Raw genomic sequence first — 11059 nt, forward strand, 5'->3', positions numbered from 1 at the left:
TGACTGCTCTCAGAAATGCCAGTGCACAGAAAGCTCCACTGTTTTCTGCTTTGATGAAGTGTGTGGGTCTGATGAAATCTGTGGCATTTCAAACTACAGTCGTGGATGCTACAGGAGTGAGTCAACCACTATCACATTGTCTTTGATGCTATGAAGTCTTGACTAACTTTAAAGGGCATCATTGGGTTAGGGACAGTTGCAAGAGAGAGTGTACAGAAGAAAACCATGCAAGGGATCTTGCTCTGATGTTTCACTGGAGAAACAGTGTTTCTTTCCCTTATTCATGTTGTCAGATATAAGAAACATGCTAAAATACAGGGGATGTGCAGCATTAGGAGTCAGCGTAATCTATGCAAGAACAACTCTCTTCAGGGGTGGATTATCTGAGAGTCAAGTGTTTCTCCTTTTTTCCTAGGTGGCCCATGTATGCCAAATCCTTGTAAGAATGATGGCATTTGCTCTGAAACTTCCAGCAGCACCTCCCTCCACTTCTGTGAATGTTCAGAACTCTACACAGGACCAAACTGTGAGGCTGAAAAAATAGGTAATAAAACTATTCTGTATTTCCCTGTCTGCATTAACACATCACATCGTTTTCAAAATCACATCATTTTCAAAAATGTTGTTATAAAGAAGACTGGGTTTGCTCTTCATTTTCATGATGTAGGTTAGCAACCCAGTGGGTGAGAGCCTGTGGTCATCCAAGCAGAGAGAAGGGTCAAAAGTCCAGTAGAGAGGTACCAGAAAGCAGCACAGCAGAGCTCGGTACAGCACACAGGACCTGGGTCTGGCACCACTCCAGAAAGCTACAGAGAACACAGAAAAACCAAACAGACAGACAAGGGTGGAGAAAAAACATTTCTGTTCACAGCATGGTTAGCTTTCAGTGACAGGGCTCTTGTTTTTTCTTCAGCTGAAGACCCTGACACAGAGGATTCGGATCATACAGTTGCCATTGTCATTGGAGTTGTGGCAGGTGTAGCTGTTATTGTCATTCTCATCTCCTCTACAGTGTACCTGGTCAGGTAAGGCTTTTCCCAGCTTTGCTACATTCAGCAAAGACACCTCTTTTAACATCTGTAAACCTCAAAACTCTCATCAGTCACATACCTGCAAGAGCAGAAAGGAGCCACAGCATTGGGGATCTCTTTTGAGGAATGTGAGGGAAAACTTAACTTTTTTTATCAGGAATTAACACATTCCATTTCTTTTACACAAGACCTATGCATCACTTTTCATAGAACTCTAGCTTCTCCAAAACCCAGTCCCATTCATGCTCACAGCATTGTTTGATCTCTCACTATAAATAAGAATTGAAATTAAAATATGTTGTTCTTTTCTTCCCCCCCCCCCCCATTGTACAGAAGGAAGAGAAAGATGGATACAGTTACAATAACAAGGGATTCTTCTTTGAAAAGGTCCAGGGATAAACTGGATGCTAGAGAACGTGAGCAAGATTATGGCTGCATCGTGAACAGTGCATTTGATCAAAATGAATCTCCAAATACGCATCCATAGTTAACAATATTATTCCTATTGATTTGTCATACTTTTTACTCTTGTATATTAATCATATTTCTAATACTTTGAGAAGAAATTATAATAAATTTATCATTGCATTTGTTGAAAACATTTGTAATTGTTCATTTAAAATATCTCTCAGATATCACATTGTAGGCCCAAACTGAAATATGTTCTAACTGACGGAAGCGAATCTGTTGTCTTCAAAGGATGTTTGAAAAGCACGAATTCCAGACAGACCTTGATGGCACAACATCACATACACACCTCTGAGAGATGTACAAACCATAGACTGATGTGGTCAGAATTCAAACTGAAAGAGAGTAGGTTAAGGTTAGATATCTGAAAGTAGGTTTATGTTAGATCTTAGAAAGAAATTCTTTACTATGAGGGCGGTGAGGCACTGGAATAGATTATCCAGAGAAGTTGTGGATGTCCTGTCCCTGGAAGTGTTCAGGGCCAGGCTGGATGGAGCTTTGAGCAATCTGGTCTAATGAAAGGTGTCCCTGCCCATGGCAGGGGATTGGAACTGGATGATCTTTAGGTTCCTTCCAACCCAAACCATTCTATGATTCTACAAACTAGTTATAGCATCCCAGGCAGGATGAGACCTGATCTCTCTTCATGAGATTTTATCCAAATCCTTCCATGGGGAGGGGATTAGTTGACTGACATGGACGCAGTTCTTTACCCCTCTTCTGGCAAGGCATGTCCAGCTGGGGAGAGAAAGAAACAAGACACTGAGCTCACCTGAGGACAGATGTAATAAAAAGGATGACCTCCAGGTCAAGAAGCAGGCTTGTCATCAGTCCCCAGCCTGTGGGGGCTAAGTAAGAGCAGAACTTAACAAAAACTTTCTGAAGAATGAGATTGCATCATAAACTCTCCTTGGGGGTCTTTGCAAACTCAGAAGCTGCTACACTGATTAATGTGAGAGGAGCTCTGCATCAACTCAGCCCCAGACCATACTAAGGAGTCCCCTACATCAGGAGACCAAAGGTATTTGCAGCAATGCCTAGTTACATGCTGTGTGAGAGACCCACCCCATGACAGACCACTCACAAAGCTCAGGGACTGAAGCATTGCCTGAGCCTTGTTCAAGCCCAGAACAGATTAGCAGGGCTATGAGTGAAGCTTTGAGATGTAAAGCACCATGAAAATATTTCTGGTGCTTTTCCAGTACGTTGCAGGTTACTTTCTGATTGTTGAGGAAGACATGTACTGCAGATAGCTCGGTGTAGAGCTGCACTGTAAGATGCAGATTGAGCTCTGGGTGGCAAGGCCTGACTGAACTGGTGCCAATCCTTTACATAACAAAGGGCAGGGGGACCTGTGACACAAGCACATGTAAAGACACTCAGATACAGCAGGAGCTAAGGACCCCAGACTGTGAGGGTACAAAATCTACAAGGTTTCTTTTGTTTGGGGTTCCTCCTTGGAGGCACCCAGCTCAAGCTGTTGTTTTGTTGTTGCACCATGATTAATTTATTTTAAGGATCCAGATGTTTGAGACTCTGTTATGGCAAACCTGGGACTGCGCAGGTGAGAAGCCTTTGAATGTGTGAGTGTGAGGTGTACAGGGAATCAAGGGGGGCACCTCAAAGGAACTCTGACAGGGCCTCAGTCCCAGCTCAAGTGCAGCGAGTATGACTGCCAGAGTGGGTCCTGGATGGTCAGACAGGAGGGTTTTCTTAACAGGGCTTGCTGGTTTTTCTGCTGTAATGTTTGTTATTATTTAATTACTTTTTTTTTCCTTTCCCTTGTGCCCATAAACTCATGTGTACTGTTAGCCAGAGAAGTTTTTGCAGTCTCCGTGGTGAGTCAGGTTATTCTGGTCCATTCAAGAGCACACCAGCTGTCCATACACACAGGCTACATCTATTTTGGGAAGGGTATGAATAGAAAGGGTCTTTCAACCTCATTACACAATGAAAATGAATCAGTGAGAGAGACCTACTCGTGCACAAATGAACTGTCAACTTTATGCTGGAATTTCACTGTGTTTATAATATAATCTTTGCTGCTTGTTCAGTGGCAGTTTCTATTGGACTCTCGCGCCTGCCACGGCGTGATTCAGTGACTGCCAAGCAGTGCTGACTACACTCACCTCCCTTTGCACTGGGTGGGACACAGGCCAGTCCCTCCCCTGCAGGATCCCAGCTCAAGCTCCCCTAAGCAACAGGACCTGCTGTGCCCAGGTAAAGCAGATATTTGGGTTTCCATATATATGTTTGGGTTTTTTTCCATACCACAAGAATTGCCTTGGTGATTAAATTTCCACTGCAAAGCTTTGCAAATAGTTCAGATTTTAAAAAGGGGATGATACACAAAGCAGAAGTGCTGTTCAATGCTCCTCTGAATTAACAATTAATGTCACTAGAAGACAGAAAGATGGCAAATCTTCCACTGCTCTCATCTTTTATATCAACCAGCTTGCTCACTAGACTTCTGAAATGCAAGGCTTTAAATACCACTTAGTTCAACTTACCCAGAGGACACTTTTCTCATTAGTTTTAACACACTGTGCCAGCACCAGTAAAGAAGATGGCTCTACCGGCTCAGCTGTGCTTATTTCTTGGACCAGGACCCTTGCTGGGCACAAACATGAAATTCTTCTGCTGTCCCAAAGGAAATGTCCAGGCCACGTTATAAAAACACATCCTAAAAATCCCTTTGCCCTAAAATTATTTCACGCAGAGCTCCACCTTCTTTGCTTCTCATCACGGTGAAGAAGTAGAACGGCAGCAGCCCATTTTTCTCTCGAAAGGTTTCCTGGATGCTCACTCACCGCTCGGCCGAGCGGGACCGGAGCCACTCCGCGACTGGAGGGGCTCGAGGAGCCGTGGCTGTCTCCGGGAAAGTGGCAATGGCACTTCCTCCTCTGGGACAGGATCGGATTTTCCAATAAACCAGCGCTTTTAGCAACAATCCCGGGAGCGGAGCGACCGGATTGGGAGGGGCGGTGGGAGGGAGAAGGAGGGGGCGGCGGGACGGGACGGGATGCAAGAGGAGACAGAGAGGGCAGCTCTCGGTCAGCGTCGCCCGTGAGCCAAACAGGATCGGCGCAAGCGCCATCTTCATCCTATTTATAACGGGAGCAGCGGGCTGGGAGCCCGGCCACGACAACAGGGGAACAGGCGCCGGGGTGAGCGGAGCTCGAGGGGATGTGAGCGGGCGTTCCCAGCAGGATGAGGCCCCTCCAGGCTGCCGGCGACGGGCGCGGCTCTGCCGGGCGGCCGGAGGTGCCCCAGGGCCCGGGCACGGGCTCGGCACCGCGGGCATCCCCGGGCAGCCGCGTCCCGGCACCGGAGCGGGCCCGGCCCGGCCCCGGCGGAGCCCCGAGCGGAGCGCGGCCGGGAGGGGAGCGCGGGCACCGCGGGCGGGCGGGCGGGGGCAGCCGGGGACGGCGGCAGCAGCCGGACGCCCGCCCGGCCCGGCCTCGGCCCTCGGCGGATGCGCCGGCTGCGAGCGGGGCCGTTCGCTCCCTCGCCCTGCGCCGGCGGGCGGCAGCGGCCCCGAGCCGGCTCCGGCCGAGCGGGGCCGCCGCTCCGGCAGCCGCTGCCCTCGGGGCCCGCCGCTGACACCCTCCGTGCCTGCGCTCCCGGCAGCTGCCCCTGCACAGCCCTCGCCTCCCCGCCGCGCTCTGCCCTGCGCTGAGCCAGCCCAGCTGCAGCTGCACGTCCTGACTGCGCGATCCTGAGATGGCAGAAGGCAAGTGCCACCCCCAGCCTGGGGACCTGATCGAGATCGACCGGACAGGTTACCAGCACTGGGCCCTTTACGTGGGGGATGGATATGTCATCAACGTCACACCTGTAGGTAAGGCTTGTGTCGCCTGGCGAGGTGCAGAGTGGGTGTTGGGATGCCCCAGGAGCCCTGTCTGCTTCCATATCCTGCTGCTGGTAGACCCTGTGTATGTAGATGACCTTTCTAGGAGCAAAGGAAACCCATCTGAGGTCATGGAGAGGGTCTGCCTGACTGCCTTATCTCCTCCCTGACTTCCCCAGATGAAGGAGCCCCATCTCTGTCAGTGAGCACCACATCAATATTCACCAGAAAGGCCAAGGTGAAGAAGCAGCTCCTGAAGGTGGTGGTGGGAAATCATAAATGGCGTGTCAACAACAAGTATGACCGCTCCCGCACTCCTCGCCCTGTGGAGGAGATCATCCGGCGTGCTGAGCAATGGATTGACAGGGAGGTGCCATATGATGTGCTTACCAGCAACTGTGAGCACTTTGTGACAGAGCTTCGCTACGGAGAAGGAGTCTCTGAGCAGGTGAGTGCCACGGGTGAGCCCCTGGGTGCCTCCCAGAGCACCTCCTGGCTGCTCGCTGTGAGCCGCGGCACTGGGACACAGCCTGCAGCCCGCATGGGGACAGCCGAGTGCCAGGCGTGGGCTCCAAAGCAGCGCTGCCTCCCCAGAGCCCCTGCCCCTGGAGGGTCACTGTGCTCTGTCTGCACCCTGACAGTGCCCTCTTAGGGAGTGCCACCTCCTGGGGTACAAACTTGGGTGCTACCCCTTCTGCTATGGGGCAGAGAAGCCTCTCACTGGTTTATTTATCCTCATTATCCCTGCCTTTTCTATATTCTCATGCTAGGGGTGTGTAAATATAAGTGCTCCTCATGTTTCCAGCCTGTGTTTTACTTTCCCTTTGTAGGTCACAAAAGCAGTAATTGGTACTACAGCAGCTGTAGGAGGTATCATTCTTGCTGGTCTTGCCACCGCTGTTGTGAAGGGCTTGTTTGGGGACTCATCCAGGAGGGAGAGAAAGTACTACTGACGGGCTGTCAGGAAGAGCTCAGAGCAAGGCAGGGGAATCTCCTGGCCACAGTGGTCACTGGTCAGCTTTTGCTGCACCTGCCGTCAAGGATTCCTTGCAACTGTGCCACCCTTGCTGTAAACATTAAATAAGAATAATAATAATATAACAAGAAATAATTCATATTTAATTAAATAAAATGTTAGAAATCTAAACTTTAATTGCCCTAAAATATTCTTTTATCTAACTTTGCATCCAAGTTCAACTGTTTGGCCTTGCTTTTCCCTGCTATCTCATTAAGAAACAAAATGTCAGCACCAGTTACTGACCTCCAGCAGCACTAGCCTGGTTGCCATATCTCCTTTTATTTCATTGCCTGTGGTGATTTTTGTGGTAGTTGGGGTGCATTTGCACTGGTGCAGGCTTTTCATCCATTTTTATCAATTGGTTCCTGTAGGCTTTTTCTGTATTTCTGTGATTTTAATCTCAACTTTCCAAAAAAAGTAAAAAAAAGTACTGCTGAGGGTTTTCCAGCTGAGGCTCTATGTAGGCGGGAAAGCCCTGGCTGCACTGTCTGCAAAGGAACAGGCAGGGCATGTGCACTGCCTTGGAGTCTGTACTTGTGCTGCTTAGACTGAGAAAACTCCTGTGAGGTTGGGAGGTCAGAGGGAAGGTCAGCTGTATCCTTCAGAGTTTTAGCATGATGGTGTTCTGCTTGGTTTTTCCCTGCCTACAAAGTGTTTCCAAATATACTGAGCCATGCCCTTTCCTTGTCACTAAGTTGATGTGAGCATTGTTTTGGAAGAAAACTGTTCAGGCTGAGTGTGCTTTATTTACCTTAGTCTGGAGGATCTGCCTTAAGTGTTTGGAGCCAGGTTACCTGCACCCCACCTGTGAGACACAGAATCCTGTGTTGCTTTTCTTACAGGCACCTGCCTGGACTGCAGGGACAGGTGAGAGCAGAACAGCAGTCTGTGAGAGGCTGGCTGGCTCTGTCTGCTCTGAACAGTTTGTCCAGGTTTAACCCCAGCCAGCAACAAAGCACCAGGCAGCCACTTACCCCTCCCCTGCCAGCCCCATCAGGGAGGGAATCGGAAGAGTAAAAAACTTGAGGCTTGAGAAAAAGTTGGTTTAATAGGTAAACCAAAACCTCTGCATGCAAGCAAAGCAAAACAAGAAACCAATTCATTGCTTTTTTAATCAGCAGTTTTTCCATGTTTGAAATAACCAAACCCAAGTTTCCAGTTGTACTTTGTTACTGCCCTTTCTTATTACAGCTGAAGAAAGTTCTTCGTTTTAACACAGGACAACACATAATAATCAAACTGAAACTCCTTTCTGGATTCCTGGAAATGGAATTGAAACTTCTTTCATGGTTAAGCTATTGAGGTGGTTATACAGAACTTCTGAACTTTTCTGCACTCAGGGCATTCTCTCTGCACACCCTGACAAGAGACCACCATGTGAGGGCAGCATATCGACCTCTCACATCTCTACTTCGTCCTGGAATACAAGAGAACTGGCATTATTTTATCTGGGGAATTGTCTTCTTGTTCTTGAAAGCTGCAACATTTCACAGAATGCAGAATTTTGCATTTGTACTGTGCTTCTCTTTCCAGTCAGGGTGATGTTGCTCATTATGGGATGCCTTTCCATGGAGCCTGGTGGGTGCATTGACAGGACTTGGTGGAACACTGCCCAAAACCATAAAGTGAGAGTGTGAGGAGGAGCAGCAAAATCCATTGCTTGCTACATTCTGCACTTCTGAACCTTTCTAGGAAATGCTGGCATGGCAACTGTTTGAGTTGCCATGGAGTAGAGTCAAGGCTGTTCTTTTCCCAACAGCTGAGAGAACTCTCAATGCCTGTGCAGTGGGGCACACCTAGCACAAGCACAGTGTGTCCCTAAAAAGAATGGCATTGTAGGACATTAAACAATCTGAATCTAGTTCACATCATAGGATGAAAAACTGGGTTGATTCAGTACAAGACAGGGAAGCCCCAGCATTGTGCAGCCCTGAGTCTGGCTCAAGGGCCTCACCTGGTCCTCTACACTGTGTTTGTAGGTGGTGTAATGTAAATCTAATCCATCAAGTTGTTGCTGCAAAGTTTTTTGCATTTACACAAGGCCATTTGCACTGGCCATTTACATCCTCTGCTGGGTTCAGGACTGGTTGACTGGTGTGCAAGCCAGATTATAAACATGACCCAGAGGTTGTTGTTTTACAAGATGATATCCTGCTATGTGTACAGGAGCAGTGTCAGGGTGGTTGCCTGCCGTGGAACAGAAGGACCCCTCGAGGGCAGGGGCATCTCGCAAAGAGGGGGTGGCCCAAGTTCCAAGGTGGCAGGATCAGATTTTTCACCCAACGGTGGTTTTGGTAACAACCTCGAGAGCAGAACCATCCTGGAGCAGGTGGTGAGTGTGCCCCGATGGGCTAGCTCCGGGGCAAAGTAGGCAGTGAGCACGGCGGGTTACACCCAGCTCCTCGTGCTCCCCATTTATAGCGGGTAGAGGGGACTTTGAGCCCGGCCACGACAGAAGCGGGACAGGCGCTGAGGTGAGCGGAGATCGGGGGATGCGAGCGGGCGTTCCCAGCAGAATGCGGCCCCTCCAGGCTGCCGGCGGCGGGCGCGGCTCTGCCGGGCGGCCGGAGGTGCCCCAGGGCCCGGGCACGGGCTCGGCACCGCGGGCATCCCCGGGCAGCCGCGTCCCGGCACCGGAGCGGGCCCGGCCCGGCCCCGGCGGAGCCCCGAGCGGAGCGCGGCCGGGAGGGGAGCGCGGGCACCGCGGGCGGGCGAGCGGGGGCAGCCGGGGACGGCGGCAGCAGCCGGACGCCCGCCCGGCCCGGCCTCGGCCCTCGGCGGATGCGCCGGCTGCGAGCGGGGCCGTTCGCTCCCTCGCCCTGCGCCGGCGGGCGGCAGCGGCCCCGAGCCGGCTCCGGCCGAGCGGGGCCGCCGCTCCGGCAGCCGCTGCCCTCGGGGCCCGCCGCTGACACCCTCCGTGCCTGCGCTCCCGGCAGCTGCCCCTGCACAGCCCTCGCCTCCCCGCCGCGCTCTGCCCTGCGCTGAGCCAGCCCAGCTGCAGCTGCACGTCCTGACTGCGCGATCCTGAGATGGGACAGGACAATTGCAATCCCCAGCCCGGCGACCTGATTGAGATCGACCGGACAGGTTACCAGCACTGGGCCCTGTACGTGGGGGATGGCTATGTCATCCACGTGACAGGTAAGGCTTCTGCCGCCTGGCAAGGTGCAGACGGGGCGTTGGCATGCCCCAAGAGCCCTGTCTCCGTCCATAGGCCCCTGTGCGTGTAGCTAGCTTTTCCAAAGGAGTCAGAAACACATCTGACGTTCTGGATGGCCAGAGAGTCTCTACACTCCTGCATTATCTCCTCCTTGGCTTACACAGATGAAGGAGCCACATCCTTTACGCTTAGCAGCTCTTCAATACGTGCCACAACGGCCAAGGTGAAGAAGGAGATCCTGAAGGATGTGGTGGGAAATGATAAATGGCGTGTCAACAACAAGTATGACCGCTACTGCACTCCTCACCCTGTGGAGGAGATCATCCGGCGTGCTGAGAAATGGATTGACAAGGAGGTGCCATATGATGTGCTTAACAGGAACTGTGAGCACTTTGTGACAATGCTCCGCTACCGAAAAGGAGTCTCTGAGCAGGTGAGTGCCACGGGTGAGCCCCTGGGTGCCTCCCAGAGCACCTCCTGGCTGCTCGCTGTGAGCCGCGGCACTGGGACACAGCCTGCAGCCCGCATGGGGACAGCCGAGTGCCAGGCGTGGGCTCCAAAGCAGTGCTGCCTCCCCAGAGCCCCTGCCCCTGGAGGGTCACTGTGCTCTGTCTGCACCCTGACAGTGCCCTCTTAGGGAGTGCCACCTCCTGGGGTACAAACTTGGGTGCTACCCCTTCTGCTATGGGGCAGAGAAGCCTCTCACTGGTTTATTTATCCTCATTATCCCTGCCTTTTCTATATTCTCATGCTAGCGGTGTGTAAATATGAGTGCTCCTCATGTTAACAGCCTGTATTTTGCTTATTCTTTTATAGGCCACAAAAGCAGTTAGCAGTGCTGCAGCTGGTGTAGCAGCTGGGGTTGCTGCTAGTGAACTGGGTCTGCCTGCTGTTGGTGTTGCTGCTGTTGCTGGCTTTGCTGTTATTACTGGTCTTGCTGCTGCTGCTGCTGGTGTTGCTCTTCTTAGGATGACGTTGTACAGGAGCGCGTCCAGGAGATAGTGATATTGATGGGCTGTCAGGAAGAGCTCAGAACAAGGCTGGGGGGATCTCCTGGAAACCGCAGTCACTGGTCAGCTTTTGCTACACATCCCTACAAGCCTTCCTAGGAACTGTGCCACCCTTGCTGTAAACATTAAATAAGCCTTAATAAAATATCTGAAATCCACATTCATATTTCCCTGACATTCTCCTTTATCTAGTTGAGTGTAGCTTTGTTTGCCAGTTTAACATTTTAGCCATCCTTCTCCCTGCCATCCCAGTAAGGAATAACAAGTCAAGATTGTCACCATTCAAGGTGATCCCCAGCAGCACTAGCCTGCTTGCCACGTGAGTTTTTATTTTAGTGTGTTTGATGGTATTTGTGGTAGTCTGGGAGAAATTGCAAGCGAGTTATTCATTCCTTTCCCATCCCACACACCTCCTCTCGAGGGGAGGGTTTGTTCAGCACGGATGCAGACTTTTCTGCCTGTTTTGATCATCTAGCTCCTGTAGGCTCTTTCTGTGTATCACTGAAATAAAAAGGACTGCTG

At 51.1% G+C, this 11059-nt stretch overlaps 2 protein-coding genes across 3 annotated transcripts; both read left to right on the forward strand.

Moving 5' to 3' along the window:
• The first annotated feature begins 4522 nt into the window (after nt 1-4522).
• LOC128812177 (phospholipase A and acyltransferase 1-like) lies at nt 4523-8233 on the forward strand. 2 transcript variants are annotated; one of them, XM_053986421.1, is made up of 4 exons: nt 4523-4666; nt 5130-5340; nt 5529-5797; nt 7559-8233. In XM_053986421.1, exons 2-4 carry the CDS (start codon nt 5223-5225, stop codon nt 7667-7669), a joined length of 498 nt encoding a protein of 165 aa, XP_053842396.1. In that variant the 5' UTR covers nt 4523-4666; nt 5130-5222; the 3' UTR covers nt 7670-8233. The 2 variants fall into 2 exon arrangements, with proteins under 2 accessions (XP_053842396.1, XP_053842395.1); XM_053986420.1 differs by lacking the exon at nt 7559-8233 and adding an exon at nt 6180-6496.
• A 968-nt stretch (nt 8234-9201) lies between these two features.
• LOC128812176 (phospholipase A and acyltransferase 1-like) lies at nt 9202-10695 on the forward strand. The gene is made up of 3 exons (XM_053986419.1): nt 9202-9508; nt 9692-9960; nt 10344-10695. The coding sequence occupies exons 1-3, from the start codon at nt 9397-9399 to the stop codon at nt 10527-10529; spliced, it is 567 nt and encodes a 188-aa protein (XP_053842394.1). The 5' UTR covers nt 9202-9396; the 3' UTR covers nt 10530-10695.
• The last annotated feature ends 364 nt before the right edge of the window (nt 10696-11059 follow it).

The sequence above is a fragment of the Vidua macroura genome, chromosome 10 (assembly GCF_024509145.1).
Source record: "Vidua macroura isolate BioBank_ID:100142 chromosome 10, ASM2450914v1, whole genome shotgun sequence".
NCBI lineage: Eukaryota > Metazoa > Chordata > Aves > Passeriformes > Viduidae > Vidua > Vidua macroura.